Genomic DNA, 20,719 nt, shown 5'->3' on the forward strand with positions numbered 1-20,719 from the left:
AAATTTCTGACAAAAACCACTAAAAAGAATACAGATGTTTTAAATAACAAGGGAGAAGATGGATCAACAGGCCTATGTTTCTACCAATGCGTGATTTCTTAGCATTCCGAAAAGGAAGTAATGTATCTGAAAAAAAAGGTAAGTTCAAGATTTCATACAACTTCATAATTATGCTGTTACAGATAAAATTTAACATACTTTCATCTTCTTCAACTGAAGAGGACTCAGATCACTTTATTTACAGGGTGGCCATGAATGTAAGTAAAATTCTAATAATAAAAGAAACAGCTGACATGAAACATATTAAAAATTTAGTTCCTAAAATATACGCATTGCTAAATATGTTGTTTCCTCATTGCAGATACCAACCAATTGTAATGGACTGGAATTAAAAAGAGCTTATTAAGATTGCAACTCACACCACTTGAGTTTGTTCTTCATCAGGTCTAGTATCATGTTACTATTCGAAAGTTTTGCGTTGCCTACTTATGACTTAGTAACTTTCGGGGAGTTGAAAGGGCTTTTTGCAGGAATGAGAATAAGAAGTGCCTAGAAATACATCTGTCATTGTATTTTCAAGGAAATCTGAAATTTTGTGGAAATTTAAATTTTTAAAAAGGCACATTCAGAAGGAAGTCTGGCTGTAATTCTATAGTCTTTAGTATCTGAAAAAATGCTCCCTAATACACTCTGTAGGGACCTACAGAAATCTTTGAAGAATGAAGCAGGGTAAAGTTAAATGTTCAGATGTGAAAATTCATTTTAAAATGAGACCTTTGAATTCAACTGATGTTAAAAATAAAGCATTGAAAATCAGAACATATCCACAATTATCATGAGGCATTATGACAGATCTTTTCCGTATTCTGTCTTCTTGTGCAAAGATGTGTTTTCTTGAGCTTTTGTAATCGGTCTCCAACACTGCTTCCTACAACCTCAGAAGTGATCAAAACTTCTTAATCATATTTCTTTATGTAAAAATACATGAACATCAATGCCATTGTCAACTGTTTTCAAGGGTTCATTTTTCACATACTGCATATTCTGTTTAATAGTAATCACATACCATGGTGATGCATATTCTAAAGAGGTGCAGTAAGGTCATAGCAGTTGTTCAAAAGTGTATTTGCTACAGTCTCAATGGCAAACTGTTTGCACATACTGCCCTATCATCTTACCATACATAAAGCAAACTTGGATTATTTTTCTTTGCTACTTCAATTCCATGGACAAAATAAACCACATTTTATCCATGAAAAATACTAACTCTTTAAACTGATTTTTTGCCCCTGGTAGAGTTTGCTTCAACCCCTTGCACCTATCCCTTCATAAAAATCTTTTTTCTTTCTTTCACTTACAGCACTCCCCAGCAGCTGGAGTGGAACCTTCAATTCCAAAAGTGCTGGTCTCAGATTATTATTTTTTTAAAAATTTGCATCACAAAAAAACATGCCATAAGAACAACCACTAATTACCAGACCAAGTGTCAATTGTGTGTTTGAAAAATTCTGTATTTGAAAGTAGCCAATAATGAATGTGAGGGAACGTTTTCCCTGTACTCCCAGATGCCTTATCCCAACATATCAGAAGAAAGTGAGGGTGCTTAAAAACAAGGACAGGGAGAAGTGGGAGAGAAAGAGTCAGAGTGGAGAAGAGAGGGACAGGAAAAGGATTCAACTAAAAAGGCTAAAACCAAATCTGTGGAGAAAACTGTAACCGGGATTTGATGAGAGAAGTTGGAAGGAAAAACTACTGCTTTCATCTAGGACAAGTTGAACTCAACATTAGGACCTCAACATAATTAGAGAGAATAAAGGAGAAGAGGTTTATAAGGGAGAGGGAGAAAAAAAATATTAAAAGAAGAAAGAAGGAAAAACAATGTTTGGATGAAGTTGGAAAGGCTGGGAAAGAAACTGAGATTCATTCAGAATGACTGAGGAAGGATAGAAACAGGCCTGTAAGAGTGAGCTAAGAAATCAAGCAACAGGAAAAAGGGGATGGGCAAGGGAAGGTGAAAAGATTGACAGAAGCTGTTACAGAGAAGGGAAGAATTTACAAAAAACTAGGGGATAGAAAACAGACACAAAGTTGGTTAAGAGAATAGGCTGAGAGAAGGAACAAGTGAAGACAAAGCATTTAAGCTGAGAAAGAAAAGTCCTTCCAGTTTTCAGGACACGTCTAGACTGCTCACTGCCCTAACAAATTTACTTTTGTACCATGCAGTGCGACAGGTCAGGGACGTATTGTCTGGTGTGTATATTCCTTCAGGCGTCACAGTTAGCAGGTGTAACACTAGTATGGAACAAAGAGTTACTGAGGTATATCACCTTCTCTTACAAAAGGCTAATTCAAGAAAGGAACAAAGTATTCTACACCATATTTATTTCGGCAACGGAGACTCATTTGATTATTTCATCTCCCCTTACTTGTCAAGCTTAAGATTCTGGGGTGTGTTTTGCAGAAGCATTTAGCACAAAGATCTGCAAAACAAAACCCAGACTGTCACTACAGAAAGCAACTGAGACATGAAAAAAACTTTTTTTTTTTTTAAACTAGAAACAGTATTTACTGTAATTGATATTCCATGGCTATTTCTTGCAAGTATATTCTTGACCCACATTTACACATGATGTAGTTCACTCCTTAATAAACATAACAAACTGTTTTATTTGGCAAGACAAAAGTTCTATATATGTTACCATCCTTTGATGTGACAGAGATGAGTAGTAAAAGCCAATGTATGGTGGGTTGACCCTGGCCAGTAGCTAATTCCCCCCAACAGTCACTTACTCCCTCACCAGTGGGATGGAGGAGAGAATTGGAAGAGCAAAAGTGAGAAAAACTCATGGGTTGAGATAAAGACAGCTTAATAAGTGAAAGAAAACAAAACAAAAACTCCAAACAACAAGTGATACAAAGGCAATCACTCACTACCTCCCACCAGCAGGGTGATGCCTAGCCAGTCGCTGAGCAACAGCTGCTTTGGAACTCATTAAAACATCGTCAACTTGTTAAATAGTTTCCCACAGAAAATTAGTAGAAATTATGCACAGCCACAACTCCAATGGCAACATGAAGCATTAATAGAACCATAATGAAGACGCTGTTACAACAGTTCATATATCTACTACATTATTGATTATAGTAGCCATCCCATTATGCAGTTGACATAATGCTTGCTTCAATGGCACATTAATCATACCAGTAATGACATGCAGCAGCTTTGTCTATAATATCATGTCTGCTGTTTCTTTCCTTCTCTTTTTGAAAAACAATACACAGCATCACAGTAAATGCGTAAAAGAAAAAGTTGAAAGAAAAGTTAGGAAAAGCATTACTTCAGTCTTACCTCAGAACTGTAATCTTCTACTGTGGTGGAAATTTCACTTTCCGGCTAAAATAAAATATTAAAGTATTTACAATGATGGCACTCTAAAAATATTAAACAAGACATTTTCCATCTGTTTCTGAGAATGTAGACAGTATTAGAGAATATTAAGGTATTCATGAATTTGATTAGAATACATAGAGCAAAGGCCACTTGCACCTCCTTGAAATGCCAGCTTTAAAAAAGTTACTTTGCTCTTCAACTGTGATCATGGAAACGTTATAATTACATGACAAAGTCATGTACCTACAGGTACAAAATAGTATTTTTGAAATGTAAAACAAATAAATAAATAAATAGAATTTAAGAAATATGGAGTATCAAGAAAAGGGCTTTTCTTTGATAGATAAATTTTACTTGATTAAGAACATAATCATATATAGAATGTCATTTTCACACATGCACGACTTCTGATGTTTACTAGAATTTTAAAACAAACACTTTTATTCTCCTTCAGCTTCCATGAACACCAAGGAAAGGTAAAAGTTATCAGGAAGAACAAGGACAAAGACTTGTGATCTAATGAATTAAAGCAATTAAAGGAACAAAGCCTTAACAAACTGAGCATAAACATGCCATGGAAAATGCTTGAATTAAATACAGAATATCTTGATGAACTACATACAATGTATCAGGTTTGAGAATCAAGATATTAGTAGGAAAATATGCAAAAATATTTAAATAATATGTATAAGGTGTGCTATTGGGGAATAAGTAAATACCTTTTTGAACTCGAAAAGTGTAATTTTGAGTTAAAACTACTTTAGTAAAAATGAAATGTACGTAATAGGGCTTTTTCAAAATTCACTTAACTTGTTAGCCAGCCTCACATTAAATCAGTCTCCATTTTACACAGAATTCTGTTAGGCTTATTTTCAAAGAAACATAGTTTTGTATCAGTAGACATAGTAAAATTTAGAACTGTCAACTGTGTTTTGTTTTGTATTTATTTTAAAAGAAACCTGCCACTCAGACCTACTGGACCTCTGCAGTTTTTACAGTCCAAACATCATCAATTCTAGAAATTCTGAACCCAATACGTAGCTCCACAATGTAATGAACCTAAAAAAGGGTATTATCGTATTTACAGAGTACACAAGACTAACTTAAAATATGAATATGGAAGCTAAAATACATATAGTGCATATGGTCTTCAAAATTTAAAAGGTCCACCTTAAAAATAAGCCACAAACCGAAACAAATCAAAATTTTATTTTAAAACTACAGGGTGATAGAAGTGTTCCTGCTGTGGAATACACAATTAGTACTTAGCAACGTTTATTTTTAATATAAATATAAATTTTTATTAGTATTATATATACTTATATACATATTTGTATATATACGCATACACACACACATGAATTTTACATATTGTTTGTAGTCTATGTCCTTGGTCTAGGATAATGTCCTCTAGAAGGAATAAAATTAGGGGAAACCACATGGTTATTTTTCTTCATAATACAAATAACAAATGTATGGCCATGTTATCCTACAATTTTTCATGGTTTGTTCAAATGCTGAAGACTTCAGAAAGAAAGATTAGAAGTATTCCCATAAATTTACATATTTAACTAGATCTACTAACTCTTAAAGTTCTTTATATAGTGCATGAAATACAGGCACTTCTCCAACATGCAAAAATCAAGGACAAGTAGTTTAACTTCTTATATAGTATTTCCTTGTAATGCTTTTGAATTATACAAAACAGCCCCTTGTTTATATGAAGGATGATAAATGAATGTTTAGATCCTGGGACAAGCTCAAACCTAGCAGATAGTCATAGTAAAAGGCAAAGAACTTGTAGGTTGAAGTTTAGGCTACAGTGAGAAAATGTGAATTCTCAAAGGAACATGATTACTAAAAAGAATTCTTTACTTTTTTAATGATAATTTTGCCAGATGGGAGATTTTTTTAAAATTGCTGGTCCTTTCTGAATACCAATCTAAAGTTAAAAAAAAAAAAACAATTTTTTTTTTTTAAAAATTATCAAAAACCATGTAGTCCTCCATCAGTTTATGTCTGCACTATCTGTTAGCAACATAAATAATCTTTCTAAAATATCTCCTTCAATCCTGCATCTAGATAGCTTTTTGGCTGTTAAGACTAAGTATTTTTGCCAAGGGATTTATCGAAGATAAATACAGAAAGATGGCCAAATGAACTCAAGTTAAATGGATCTATCTTCTGTGCTATGGGGTTCATTCAAACCCAGATAAAAATCAGTTAAAAATACTTAAATCCTATGAGTATACACATTAGACTCCAACATTGTAAGACAATGTTATTCTTTCGCTGGCAGAATCAATAATATTGCAAGTAGTCAACATTTTATGGGCACTCATCTTGCCCTCCAAGCAGCTATGTTCAGTTCCTAAGACCTGACCAACCTTATTTCAAAATCCAGTTCCTTCTGTTATTAAGCCATCAAATATGTATGCTTCACTTCTTTGGTCAACAGAAATAATTAGGTTTTACACAGCTCATCTGTCTGAACCACAGGAGTCCAGTTTAAAAAGAAATATTTTTAAAATAATAATTCATACACACACATTTAGCAACAACACAAGACAGGATAATGCCAATGAAGCTATTCATCAGTTCTCTCAATACATTATGGAATCTGAAACAAGCTTCTGTTACACTCTGACTGCAGTCTGTTAGTTTGCATGTATTCTACCACCTATGCCCCATAGCATTTTCTTGCTACAAACACCTATTCTCTTCTGGCAAAATGATTTAATTCTTTATTTATTACTTTCTTCACTGACATCATGGTTGATAGTTGACTGAATAGTCTTTGAGATGTCTGCTCATTGAATTTTAACTATCTCAATCAACTTTGCAGATAGTACCTTTAAAGGTAACACAAGTATACAAAAATTGAAAACACTTTCATCTGTACATATTACTCACAGGAAATACTACAAAAAAGGGATTAATCAGCCTGTGGAACACAGGAGGTCCATTTCAGAGTAACTTGTTTCCATATGCAGTTAAGCATTGCTCAAAAGCCACATCCTTTGGCACTGGATGCTCAACATTATCACAGGATTTACAAAAGAACTCATATACAAAATTGGCCATGAGAACTGAAAAGTGATTTTTATGTGTCCTGGTTTCAGCTGAGACAGAGCTAATTTTTCCTTCTTAGTAGCTAGAATAGTGCTGTGTTTTGGATTCAGTGTGGGATTTGATATGAGAAGAATGCTGATAGTACACTGATGTTTTCAGTTGTTGCTAAGAGATCAAGGACTCTGCAACTCCCCATGTCCTGCCCACGTGCAGGTACACAAGAAGCTGTGACAGGGCATAGCCAGAGCAACGGGCCCAAATTGGCCAATGAAATATTCCACATCATACAACGTCATGCTCAGTATATAGGTGAGGGTTGATTAGGAAGCTCTTGTTTGCCTCCGGGATTGCAGTTTTGGGATTCTCACTTCTCTGGGATTGCTAGCTGGGAATGGGCAGGGCATCTGTTGGTGGGTGGTGAACAATTGCATTGTGCATTACTCATCTGTATTTTCTATTATTACTATTATTATAATAATCACTATTATTTTGATTGAATTTCAATTATTAAATTGTTTTTATCTCAACTACGAGCCTCCTTACTTTTACCCCTCCAATTCTCTCCCCCATTCCCTGTGGTGGGGGAGAGTGAGTGAGTGGCTGCGCGGTGTTTGGCTGCCAGCTAGGTTTAAACCACATAATGTTTCTTTAGAAAACTTTCATAGGTGACAAACGTTTTACAAGAACAGACATCCAGTAAACTACTCCAGTTGCAATGGAGAATATTAAAGGGCAAGAACCAAGATTGAGCACGCACGGAACAGAATTCTCACTGAAGTAAATTATTGACTTTTTTGTGACCTCAGTGTAAACTGTGAGAAAAATCTAACCACAGAATTCTAGATCCATTCTTGAAGGTGTATTAGCCAGTGGTAGAAGTGGAAACAAGTTTTTTTAGCTTGGCTAGTTTCACATGGGTCACTAGTGACCCACAGATGATCACAACCTGAGTAAGACGAGTTAAGTGGGCTGTGAGTACAAAAGGAGGAAAAAAGAATGTAAACTGAACATCCCAGTCATGAAACCCTCTCCTTAGGTCACCCTGAACTTTATGTGTCTTTAATATTGGTAGAACATTCTGAATATGAAGTGCTATTCTTATATATTGCCTCATCATGCCTTTCTTAGTTCCTAATCCCAAAACTATTCAATTCAAAGTAATGTATTCCCTGGTAATTTATAACCCAAACCAATTGACTACAATCAGATTTAAGTAGAGTAGATCTTAGTGGAGATAAACCACTACAAAATCTGAATATAATTTGCAGTGAGGTACCCCACTCCTCAGTGTACACATTTTCTGTATCAGAAAACATCATCAACTGAGAGGTAACCTAAGCATTTAATTAGGTTTCTATTCTTTGGTAATATGGCCTTAAAAATGTTTAATCTAAAATTAAATACTCTGTAAATGTACAAAGACCATTCTTCAATACAGTTAACTTCCATGTCAGTAAATCTATTATATATCAGTATTTACAGAGACAAAGGATGGTATCATACCAGGGATTGCCTTATGCATCAAAGACAGTTGGCAAAATATTCTGGAAATCTTTTGGCCAGGTGAATGGAAAGATGACTGGCTTCAGTCAGAACCACATGCTGATGAGAATCTATTATCTCCTCTCATGGCACTGGACTTTACTATTGAACAGACCACTTCCAAACATTAGTTTATCTTCATTCCCCAATTTCAAAACATTTTTCAGATGACGCTAGATTATCTGAAGTGACTGGTCTATTTTTTACTACATTTTATTTATGTATCCTTTTTTTCAAATCCTTCATCTTATTGTACATCCTGAAACATCTCTTTTCTAGTCAAAGCCTTTGGTTGTTTTTTGCTTCTATCACAGGAGTGACTTACCCTCACCACCCTACATTCACTACCTACACCTTTTCTCACTGAGGTGCCCTCTCCATACAGCTTATGTTTCCATATTTCTGTCACTTTTCTTAGTTTTTCTCAAGAATCCTACCCAATGTCTCCTCCTTAATCTGTTTCTGTTCCTTGCCTGTCAAATCTCAGGCACTAACAGCTGTAATAATTTATAGAAATGAAACAATGAACACAGAGCTATAAACTTTATCACCTACTTGAGTAAACAGTTAAGCTATTCTAAAACTGTTACCAAAAGGATTTGTCCTGTGAAAAACAAAAGATGAGTTACTAATTCAACCATAGTCAATTAGCAGGTATTCTTCATCACAGAACTTTGAACTTTTCTTTTCTAAGAAGCTCTGTATAATAGCTTTTACTACCCAGGTGACTCAAGGACAATTTTACTGTGCCACAGGTTAATTCCTTTTGCTTTCCTGGCATTAGTACATTCTTGCGAAGCAGTCTGCTCTGATGTATCATTTCAAGACTTCTCAGAGAAGGTGATCTCAGCACTTATTTACCCTGCAAGTGGCTTTTGCTTTCTTTCATTTTTTAATTGCAGGAAGTTACAAAAAGAGGCAATCCTAAAACCAAGAGTTTCATTGATCCAATTTATTTCCTGGGCTGCTTCTAGATTATTTTTACTTCTATATAGAAAAGGACACTATGGATGTCAAGACCAAAAGATACCAGAGTGCAACAGAATAAAGACAAAAAACAAAGGCCTCTTTGTGAGACCAAAACAGAAAGCATTTAACATGAAACAAGTTAAGACCCAGAGACTTTAACCAAGAAATACCAACTGGCATTTCTCTAATATATCTTGCAAATAGACAGTCCCTCTGACAGAGGATGGAAAGCCCTACTGAAATTACAGATAAATTCTGACAGAAGGTAAAATGGAATGGATAAGAAGAGTACAAAACAATGATAGTTCTTCCAGAGTTCTTCCAATTAGTTTCTGTGACCTAAGGGATTACGGGGAATGGAGGAATCCACAATTAGGAAGACAGAGGGAAGAAAAAAAAAAGGTAAAGGGATGACTGAAAATATAACTGAATACTCTAAACAGACTTTTGCCCTCTCTGAAAAGAAACTCCTGTAACTTCAGATAGGAAATAAGCTCCCAGAGGAATACCTCTATTTCACTTTCTGTTACTTTTACTGAGTAAGAGAACTCTTCGCTATTTGTATTTGGACATGCTAATTCCACTGAGGATTAAAAAAAAAAAAAATCATACTATAAAAACTGTAGGAAGATAAACTGCTATCCACAAAACTACCATAAAAGACCCCATTCGGGATTTTTGGATAGATAGGCAGTATAGTCAGATGTTCTATTTTGTGGTACAGAAAACCAATTCTGAGCATGAATTCCATTAAAAGATGAAATAAGTAAGTGGAATCAAAATTTAGCTAGAAAATAATCCTGCATAATGCCTCCAGTAATCTTGCCTTACTCTCCTGACAGAGCAGCTCATAAAGATTTAATGTCAGGTGAAAAAGCAAACAGCTCAAAGAAGCTGTCTGCAATTCTCCATTGCAGAGATTAGCCTGAAACTGCCTGTTACACTGGCTGCCACTTCAACTAAGCAAACTCAAATCCAATTAGTGTAATACAGGCTCTCTGTCCGAATCACTACACTTGGAAGACTAAAAGCAGTAAGTTACAAGATTCATTGACAGTATTTCAGAATTTTTCCTCTTCTATTTATATTGCACAGATAAAGATTTCAGCAATCATCTTCCAACTCCAAAATACCACTTATTTAACACGAATAAGCAGGCCAGAGACAACATGTGACAAAGAAAAGTGCTCTCCCAATTAGGAGCAGCTTTTTTTTGGTAGAAGTGAATACTATTTTAGAAGTCACTAAGAGGTGAGTAATTCAAGAGAGCCAAATTACAAATAAACACTAATCACAATGCTTATTCTTTTAAAGCTACATTTAAAAACAAAACAAAACCAAACCATCCCAACAAACAAAAAAACCCTGCCCATCTCTATATTTACTTATTTAAATGTAAGATAAATTGGTTTGGGAATAAGGTAGAACTCAGAAAAACCATACCCAATCTTAAGAATATATCTATGTGTGCAATCTTTAGCAATTGCAGCACAGATATTTTTTTTCATTTTAAAAATTGTGTTTCGTACTGCTAGCATTCAGACACCAACATAGGCTACTAGGACCAACCTGATCTAATTAGACATGCTTATAGCACAGGGCTGTACTAGATGACCTCGGAGGTCCCTTCCAACCTAAATTGTTCTATGATTCTGTATTTTGCCCTGTTTCTCCAATTGTAATAGAGATATTTATCCCAACTAAGAGCAAGTACACCAGCAGAGTCCATCTGTAACATGCAATCATGATGTCCTTCAAAATATATTTGGTTAAACAAGTTTCTTCATACAGTTATCATACTTACGTAGACTATAATGTTGTTGAAACAACAGTTGAAGTGCTTCCCCTAAAATAGCTCTCTGCTCTAGCAGTCCTCTCTCCTTAGCTGTAGATAACCTGTTGCATTTCATAAAGTACACCTTTCTCTTTCCTTAGAAGGCAAAAAAGTCTCATCTTCACCTATGAAAACAGTCACTCTGGTATTAAGTACTCTTTAAAAAAATTTATTGCCTCCTCAAGGAAAAGCTATGAGTTGAACAGACAGTTTTATTGAGTTATAAGCAATTTTGAAGCCCTAATATGAGCTTGCTAAATATGAAAAGCTACATATTAAAGGCATGTGTCTATGAAGTTCAAAATACCTAGTGTACTAATCTACTGTAGGCTTCAAATTGTAAAACATATAGGCCAATTACTTTACAACTTTTTATTCGTGTGATATAGTCTGCCCTTTCACTAGGGTACTTTTTTTTTTTTAACGTAGATGTAAGAAATTTTCAAAAAGTATCATTACTCTGTTACTTCTCAGCTGGTGGAAACAAGATAATGGAGCCAAAATAGTTACAAATGCTATCTCCTAACACAGGACTGACAAGTCAAAACGCAGAGTATTCATCTCTACTACATCTCTCAGAAAAGACTGCATTCACGTGCACAGAGCCGGGAATCTGCATTGAGCTGCTTGTTCAAAATGCCACTCATCCTTCTAGAGCCACTGCTTTCATGAATGGAATAACCTATGCTGTAAATAACATCAGCATCTCTTGTCCCTTATATCTGAAACAACATATTACGTTACATGAATTCATGTCCACTCAGAACTGAACTGGACTGCCAGTGTATATCACACGGGGCATCTTACAACCTTCCTGAAGCATGTACTTTCAGCCACTAGCAATCAAGATTATATTTCATTAAGCAGTAAGAGTAGAGTATCTGTTTATCAGTCTCTTAAGCCATCCATTTCTAAGTAGTGTTTTCTAAATTCATTCATCCTCCTCATTAACCAGGCTCAAATTACATTATGGATACAAGAAAGATGTTTAGTTTTGCATTTTGCTGTAACCATAGCCTCAGTGATCAAAAATCCACAGCAATTTGCAAACTTTTAATAAAAAAAAAAAATGCATAAAATGACACAATAAAACAAAAGCAATTTTTGCCTATTTAGGGAGTAAAACAGTACCAACAAATTTTCCATAATCTACATTACACTGACTACCACAGAATATATGATGCCAGCAGGCAGGTAGAAAATACCTTCTCTAGACATATTAAGGACAGACAGAGGAGGCAAGAAAATAATATCCAAAATCCCAGCTAATTCCTTGATTCCCACTCTCAAAATTAATGGACTATTTTGCCCCTCCCCAAAATAACTGGTTTCAGCCCGAGACAAACTTACCTCAGTGGTGTAAATCTGGTTGTGTTTGATAATTTCTCCACTATGTAAAGTCCTGACAATAGCAAAGTCAGCAGTAGCAGCTGCTCCCCTTCGGCTGCTGCACGTGGATGTTTCATCACCTCGAGATTGATCAGTATCAATCCCATCTTGTACTAATTTTTCAACTTTGATGTTTGTTGTTTTCTTCTTCTTTTTCTGCTTCTTTGATCCATTCTGACCATCAGTTTGTGCCTTCCGCTGCCTAAACTGGGCAAGCTGCATAAAAGACAAAAACTTTAATTAAAGGTGAAAGTTTCCCCCTTTATTATTAATGACACCCTCTATAAAGGCTTACCAGCTGTTTTACATAAAGCTTCAAACTAATCTCTACTGAAAACAAGTTGGAAGTTAATGCTGCACATGTGAGACACATTCAGATTATTCTTCCATTTACAGAGTTTCTTTTTAAAAAAATTCTTAAATACAAACCAACAATCTATTAATGAACTTCCTTTCTGTTTTGTACTAGCAAGCTACTGTTCCACAAACTAGTACCTCAAAAATCAAAACATTTAAAGGTAAAGGCACAAATGTCACTATAAAGGACAAATCCAGTGAGATAACCTCTGATCTCATTTTTCAGTTTTATACTAATAAATACCTTGAAATTAACTTACAGAAATTACTTTTCATTTTTATAACAGAAACAGATAAAAGCAAACCATTCTTCCACCAAGTATCATATAGTGTTTTATAAAAAGTTTACATTAGAACTCAAAAAGCAGATCAAGTTACTAAAAACATAAAGAAATAGCAAAACACATCATGAGGGAACAGTCTAAAAAACAGTGAACAAATTACAAGATACACTACCTTGTAGCAAAACATGCTGATGAACAAAAAGTCACAGGTGAGTTAGGCACACAGTTGAAAAACCAATTAGTATGTAAGCTATTCAAATACTGTAAGACACTGCCTTTTGAAGAGCTTATCACTTTTAATCACTTTATAGTGGTTTACACAAGAAAATCCATTTAAAATATTTTTTTCTTAACAAGAACAGAATTTATGTTCAAGGAAGAAAACCAAGCACAACAGGTTTTACCAATTAAAATTCAAAATTAAACAGATCCTACCAATAAAATCTGGAAACAAAACCCAGTATTTTCCAATTGAAGAGTCCAATATTAATTAAGTGCTACAATATGTTTTATAAATGTAGCTCCAATGTAAATATGAAGCATGCAAATGAAAACCTTAAAGCTTTAAATACTTTTACATCAACTAATACCCAAATATCATGCATTTTTTAGGAATCTGATGCAATTTGCAGAAAAAGCTATAGAAAAGATAGCCTGCTTGCTCAGGATATTCACCAATCGAGAAAGCCAGGCTTCCATCCAACCTCCCCAGCAACACTCAAATCAAGCAGGACACACGGATCCCCTTTCCCAGTCACCGTCCGGTTACAGTGCCAGCCGTCACTTGAAATGCTCTCCAGTTCTCATCTGGCCCCAGGATAGCTGGCAAGCCCCAATCTAAATAAATGCATCACTGACAGATCAGTTCCGACTTCTGGCTAGTTCATGCTTATGTCCTTTTATTTGTATTTCTTTGTGGGTTTCTTCAGCCTTCTCTGTTTTTAGGACCACTGACAGCATATGGCTCCTGCTCTGTTTACAGGAGCAGGACCTGAAGATTTTCTGAGCCAAATATGCTCACCTACATATTTAATACCTACTTCCTCCCTACTACATCCCCAATTAGTTCAACTCCATGATTTTTTTAAATTTATTTTTTAAATAGGCAAATTTAATTATTTCACAAAAAAATCTATTAAAGCTTATAAACGCTACGAATTCTGAACAGGAAAAGAAAGGGTAGTCTCCTCTTGACTTCAATGTTTAAAGAAAAAATAATTTAAAAAGCGCCTAAGTTTAGCTTCTCAATAATGCGAAGGGTGATGTTCCATTTGTCTCCTTACGACATTACTACATTCTCCTAAAACCATAAGTTTACCTCAACAAAATAGCTTTCAGCTTACCCAAAAGACAAGCAGAATTTGTCCAAATGCAGTGACATAAAGCAGACAACCTGACTTCAAGTGTAACTACTGAGAGATTTTTCTTTTTTTACTTTGTATTTTTAAATAATGAATGACATGTAGTGCCAGTGGTCAAGAACGCTCTTCCTCAACTTGACTGAAACCTTCTGTAATGATAAGTTAAGTTGGATTTTTAAAGCAGCTTTGGAGTCTTTATTTGTCTACAAAATTAGACATGTAGCTCAAGGACAAGTGAATTACTCTGTGTGTCTCCAAGTATTTTGCATATTTTAGCTGAGGCATCTGGGTATGCCAGATTTTTCTCAAAATTAAGTTGTCAACTTTCACTTCTTCAGAATTAACAGATTAAACTCTACCATGGCAGTTACAAACAGACCTTATTTTTTTTCTGTTTAAACATTGATGAAGATGGGCACATATGGAAGCTAAATGCATATGCAAACTGCACTCGTATTTTTGTATTACACAAGTTTTCAACTGACAATTTCTGTATGAGCTTTTAAAAATTTGGAAATAACTACATTATTAGTGATGGATGCATGCATAAATCATAGCACTTTTTACTCCACACATTCACATATATACAAAACTGTCCAGCTACTAATGCAACGTAGCTTCAAATTCACATTTTAAATCAGATTTTAAAAACTCAAAATGAGAGAAGCAGCACAACAAAAAGCTACTGCTGAACAAATACACTCTGTGATGCTCACATGAAGACAGGGGAGTCTTAGACACTTAATTCCTTCAGAAAATGGGACTTAGGAGCTAGAGTCGAGGATCTATCTACATTTTAATGACAAACAGGAGAAAATCCACCAGCAGTCATGGGAACTAAGGAAAATAAATTTTGTAGAATTAAAACTTTAATTAAAAAAGAAAAATAATTCTAGATTTTGCATTTCTAGAAAAATAGTTTTTCCAGTGTGAATAAAATGTGAAACAAATACAACTATACGTTCCTTTACCTTGTTGTATTGACTTCGCATGGGAAGGTTGTGGTAGTGGAGGGACTACAGGGGTGGCTTCTGTGAGAAGCTGCTAGAAGCTCCCCCTATGTCTGACAGAGACAGTGCCAGACAGCTCCAAGGCTGACCCCATCAGCAATGGTGGTAGCACCTCTGGGATAGCATATTTAAGAAGGGGGTGGGGGTAGAAATCTGCGCAATTGCAGCTGAAGAGGGGAGCGAGAATAGCGAGAGAAACGGCTCTGCAAACACCCAGGTCAATGAAGAAGAGGGAGGAGGTGCTCCAGGTGCTGGAGCAGAGATTCCCCTGCAACCTGTGGGGAAGACCATGGTGAGGCAGGCTGTGCCCCTGCAACCCAGGGAGGTCCACGGTAGAACAGGTCTACACCTGCAGCCCATGGAGGACCCCACGAAGGAGCAGGTGGATGCCCAAACGAGTCTGTGAGCCCATGGGAAGCCCGCACTGGAGCAAGCCATTCTCAGGACCTGCAGACCTGTGGAGAGAGGAGCCTGCGCTGGAGCAGGTTTGCTGGCAGGGCTTGTGACCCTGTGGGGGACCCACACTGGGGCAGCCTGTTCCTGAAGGACTGCACCCCGTGGAAGGGACCCATGCTGGAGCAGTTCCTGAAGAACTGCAGCCTGTGGGAAGGACTCGTGTTAGAGAAATAAATGAAGAACTGTCTCCCGTGGGAGGGATGTGATGTTGTAGCAGGGGAAGAGTGTGAGGAGTCCTCCCCCTGAGGGGGAAGGAGCAGCAGAGGCAATGTGTGATGATCCAACCACAACCCCTATTCCCTGTCCCTCTGTGCTGCTTGGGGCAGCAGGTAGAGAACATCAGAAGTAAAGTTTAGCTGGAGAAGAAGGGATGAGTCAGGGGAAACTAGTTTTAAGATTTGGATTTATTTCTCATTATCCTACTCTGAGTTGATTGGTAATAAATTAAATTTTTTTTTTTTCCCCAAGTCAAGTCTGTTTTTCCTGTGATAGCAATTTGTAAGTTATCTCTCCTGGTCCTTATCTCAACCCTCAAGCCTTTCATTACATTTTTCTCTCTCCTGTCCAGCCAAGGAAGGGGAGTCATAGAGCAGCTTTGGTGGGACTCCGGCATCCAGCTGAGGTCAACCCTATCTTCCAGGCATATCAGCTTGATAATGCCAAAACTAAGTCTGTGGAGAACTTGACACTGCTTCTCTCAGTTCTGAATGTGCAGTTTTGAAACAATTCAATGTCAAGTCTCTGTAAAGTTACAAAAGTTGCAAGAAAGAGCAAAAGATGTAAACACAGGAGTTACTCATGGAGGAGGAAGGATCCAAAAACAGAAGCTGAAGGACACTCAGAACACACTCTCTGCATTGATCCACCTCTGAGGAACGACAGGGAATAAGGACCTTACCCTGGGAAGGCATCAGGAACATAGTCAGCCGTGATGCGACTTTGCCATCGGTTTTCAGGTGTGCTAAAACCTGTCTAGAGCAAGACTTCTTTCACTATCCGCTTATCTGCCAACACATTGCCTCCAGCCTTTCCCATCATGCTGGTAAGACCCTGGATCCTCCAAGTAGCATGGAATCCTGTTACAAATTCCATCAGTGTTTTCCAGTAGTGAGTAACAGCTGATTTTGCTCCTTATCCTTGAGTCTCAGCTTCTGCATCAAAAATAACTAACAACTTGCAATTTCCAGCTTATAGGTTTTTTAAGTCCTGGGTCTAGGCAAAAAAGCAATCCTCTTAGAAACAGACATGTCTACTTTATAGCAATATAAAAAATAATATTGTGGAGTCCATGTTTATTATCTGAATTATTTCAATCAAATATCCAGTGTATAATTAAGTTCTTAATTGTAATAAATAAAGTTTTATACTAAACTCTGAGAATGAAACTATGTTTCTCTCCTTTTAATGCATATCAACCTACATTCAAATTGTGCAGGAAGAATGACAGGTTTATTTTCAGATTTCCAGAAGTGCCATTTACAACAGCTACTCAGCTTTCCATTAGTTTGAAAAATAGGAAGTGATTGTATGTTAGCATTCTGTGGATGCCCAAGCCATGTTGCTTCTTATAAACAGAAAAACACCTACTGAAAGACACAAGACTACAATAGAGCAGTGTGCAAATAAGTAATGGGTATACTTTTCAAAATAATTTCCACAGTAGAAGAACAATTGAACAGAATAATTTAGACATTTAGAGGATATATTTATCTAGTTGTAATCATAACTTCTTTCTACTTATGAATCCCAAAGCACCAATCCCACATTACAGATCGCAGCAAAATTACAGACACCTGGTACAACATTACCTTAGCCTTTAAATGCTGATATCCTTCAAATGGCAGAAAGTCAGAAAAGTGGAGGAGAATCAACCGCTATTAGGAACTAAATACTCTTGAGACAGAAGGGAACTAACTTGCAGAGTGATGGAGATTACTTTTGTAAACAGTGGCAATTATGATAGTTAATGTGCTGCTATACTTACAACATCAGCATTATGTATGTATTCAGCTATCTTCAGCACATTCTGACCCTTGGCAATTGTGCCAGCAATCTAGATTGCTAGGATACACCATCCATTGATTAATCTCAAATATGGTCTCACTGAACTATTTCTAGAATAGAAGTGCATGTTAAAATAATATTTGGCTCCAACAGAATGCAAAACCTTCTTAAGCATTTAAAAAAAATATATAAAATATTTGAACAAAAGCTGCAACATTTAATCACTGCCCATATATCATCACAAGAAAATACTGAAAAAAAAAAATCCATTAGAAAGTTACGTTTATAGAGCATAAATAGCTATATTTTTATTTCACATTCATAAAAGACTTTTTAAAAGAGAAACACATTACGCTCCATTTAAAACCGGGTGCTGCCTTATGACTGCTTATTATTTCTTAACATTCTCAGACAATGTATTAGATCTGAATATTCTCATTTTCAGAGGTACTACAGTTAACAAGAATTGAAATTGCTCAGTGCCTTTGAAGAAGGCAGTTATGAAATAACATATATTTACTGTACTTACTGTTTAAAAAACAACTTTAATTATTAAGGTAAGAACTTTATAGGTAGCACATCCTGTACAAGTATAGCTGTACAGTTATACTTCATGTACCTGTACACAAACATTATTAGCTTCAAATTTTAACTTATTAACATCAAATGTTTACATCTTAAATTCAGTGCTGCATAGGCACCTCTTACAGAAAGAGCAAGGTCTATTCATCTCTTACAATTCCTCTTAAGTACAAAATCTCTTTTTTTAACTCATTTTTAAAGAAGCATAGAAGGATGGGTTGTGAATTTATAGATTGACAACAAAAAGGAACCTAAGAGAAGCTGCTACAGGCAAGTACTTATTCTTTTTCATTTCTATACTGTACACTAAAAGCATTAATTGAGATCTACATCGTGGTCTTGCACTTCTCAACTATTCTCACTTCAAAAGATGTTCCAGATACTGCTTAAACTTCAGCTGGATGTGCCCTACTCACAGAAGGGGACTTGCTCTTTGTCAGAAGTTCTCAAACAGTCTGGTATCCAGTGAGAAATGTTCTGTGCTGGACCAGATCATCTTCAGATCACTCATCAATGTAAGAAGACAAGGACTGAATCTGCTTGTCTATAGCTCAGGGCAGTGGTTAGTGGCTCAAAGACAAATTGGCAGTCCTATAATATTCAGTATCTTTATAGACAATCTGGATGATGAAATTGAATGCACCTTAACCAAGTTCATGGATGACATCAAACTTGAGGAAAGCCAGATACACCAGAAGGAAGAACCACCATTCAAAGAAACTTCAACGTGCTGGAAGATTAAGCCAACAAGAACTGTGTGAGATTTAACCACAATAAACATCAAGTCCTGCACCTAGGATGGAATTATCCCACACAGCAGTAACAGTTGGGGACAGACTGACCTGGTGTATAACTCTGCTGGAGAGGACCCGACTGCCCTGGTGGATAGCAAGCTAACCAGGAGCAAGCTGCATGCCCTGGAAGCAATGAAGAGAAACCATGAGAAACTTCTCTGAAATTACTCTAAATGCCTAGCATAGTAAATGACTAAAACATGAATCCAACTGCCCATCCACTAGTTTTGCAATTAACTATTTATTGCATGACTGAAAAGACCCTATGTAATCCTGTTTTGTAAAACAGAATTTGATAGCAATAACAGCATTTATTATTTGAGAGTCTGATCTCACAATATAGTGGAAAAAGGTCCAGTAAGCCTAACAAACAACTCCTAGCTTCAGCCCTCCAATGTAAATATGACAGCAGAAAGCGTATCTTAAACTTTCAATCTAGCAGACTGAAATTTTCCACAGAAGCAGTATCTGAAACTAAGCACATGGAAGGTAGACAAAAATGAAACAGTATTCTTTGTCAGGTGTTGCTTGGCACTTGCCACCATCACAAAAGCCACAAATTTCTCTAAGGAGTATTTCTTTTGGGTATAGAGTGAATGCTAGAGTCTGCTACGAGCTGCATCTGAATGTATAACATGACATTGTGGCAAACTGCACTGTACAAGTTATAGCTACAATATATCCCAGAATCCAACAGACTCCAGCTGCAAGTGCAAGATGACATTCAGGTGCATCATGAAACTCATGGAAGATCTTAAACAGTCCTGACAGAAAGGCTTAGGCTTTTCTAGTTATAATGTTCCTAATCCTCATCACTGACAATAAGATATAACTTCTGAATGATTACTGAGAGTGAAACCAAAATATTTAGACTAAGACAGACTGATAACTTGTCTTAAAACATGAAGCGACACACAAAGGACAAATGCAGGGCCCTGGGGTGGGATTTAGTTTTGATCATCTATAAAGCACAGATACATCCCATGAAGTCTTGACTTGAGCATCTTGCAAGCTGTCATGGTTTAAGCCTGGCTGGCAGCCAACCACCACGCAGCCACTCTCTCTCCCTTCTCTTCCAGCAATGAGAAGGGACAGAGAGCCAGGCTTGGGGTTCAAGATAGGACTGGGATGGGGAAAAAAAATCCCCCTTTATGGTCATGAGCAACAGGCAGGCTCGTTAGGGGAAGAAAAAAAAAGATCATATATTTATTACAGACACTAACAACACGTAACAGAGTATGACAGTGAGAAACATTGCCACATCTTGAGAACACCTTCCCCCCACCCCTCCCTTCTTCCCAGGCTCAGTTCTGCTCCAGATATCTCTACCTCCTCCCCCAGTGGCGCAGGGGCAGGGAATGGGGGGTGCAGTCAGTGCTGCCGCTTCTTCCATCTTCAGTGGGGGGAGCTTCTGGAACTTCTTCCCCCTGCTCCAGCGTGGTCCCCCTCTCACAGGAGACAGTCCTCCACAAACTTTCTCCAACTTGAATTCCTCCCATGGGCCGCAGCGTTCCCCACACTGCTCCGTCATGGGTCACTAACTTCCTCCGACTGGATTCCCTCCCACGGCTGCAGCCCTTCCCGAGCTGCTCCGGCGTGGGACTCCCCCGCATGCTGCAATCCTCCCAGCGCTGAATTACAGCAGCGGGGCTACCTTTTCCCATGAGACCCCGG

At 36.9% G+C, this 20,719-nt stretch overlaps 1 protein-coding gene across 4 annotated transcripts in view; it reads right to left on the minus strand.

Moving 5' to 3' along the window:
* The window catches only part of AKAP9 (A-kinase anchoring protein 9), a 121,825-nt gene that overhangs the window by 83,127 nt on the left and 17,979 nt on the right, over window positions 1-20,719 (minus strand). For all 4 annotated transcript variants that reach the window (XM_042802136.1, XM_042802135.1, XM_042802133.1 and 1 more), the window contains exons 2-3: window positions 12,159-12,413; window positions 3,350-3,394 (exon numbers count right to left, since the gene is read on the minus strand). In XM_042802136.1, coding sequence (XP_042658070.1) covers window positions 3,350-3,394; window positions 12,159-12,413 — 300 coding nt within the window. The remainder of the gene's footprint in view (window positions 1-3,349; window positions 3,395-12,158; window positions 12,414-20,719) is intronic.

Source organism: Tyto alba, unplaced genomic scaffold (assembly GCF_018691265.1).
Source record: "Tyto alba isolate M040663 unplaced genomic scaffold, T.alba_DEE_v4.0 Super-Scaffold_38, whole genome shotgun sequence".
In the NCBI taxonomy this organism is placed as follows: Eukaryota; Metazoa; Chordata; class Aves; order Strigiformes; family Tytonidae; genus Tyto; species Tyto alba.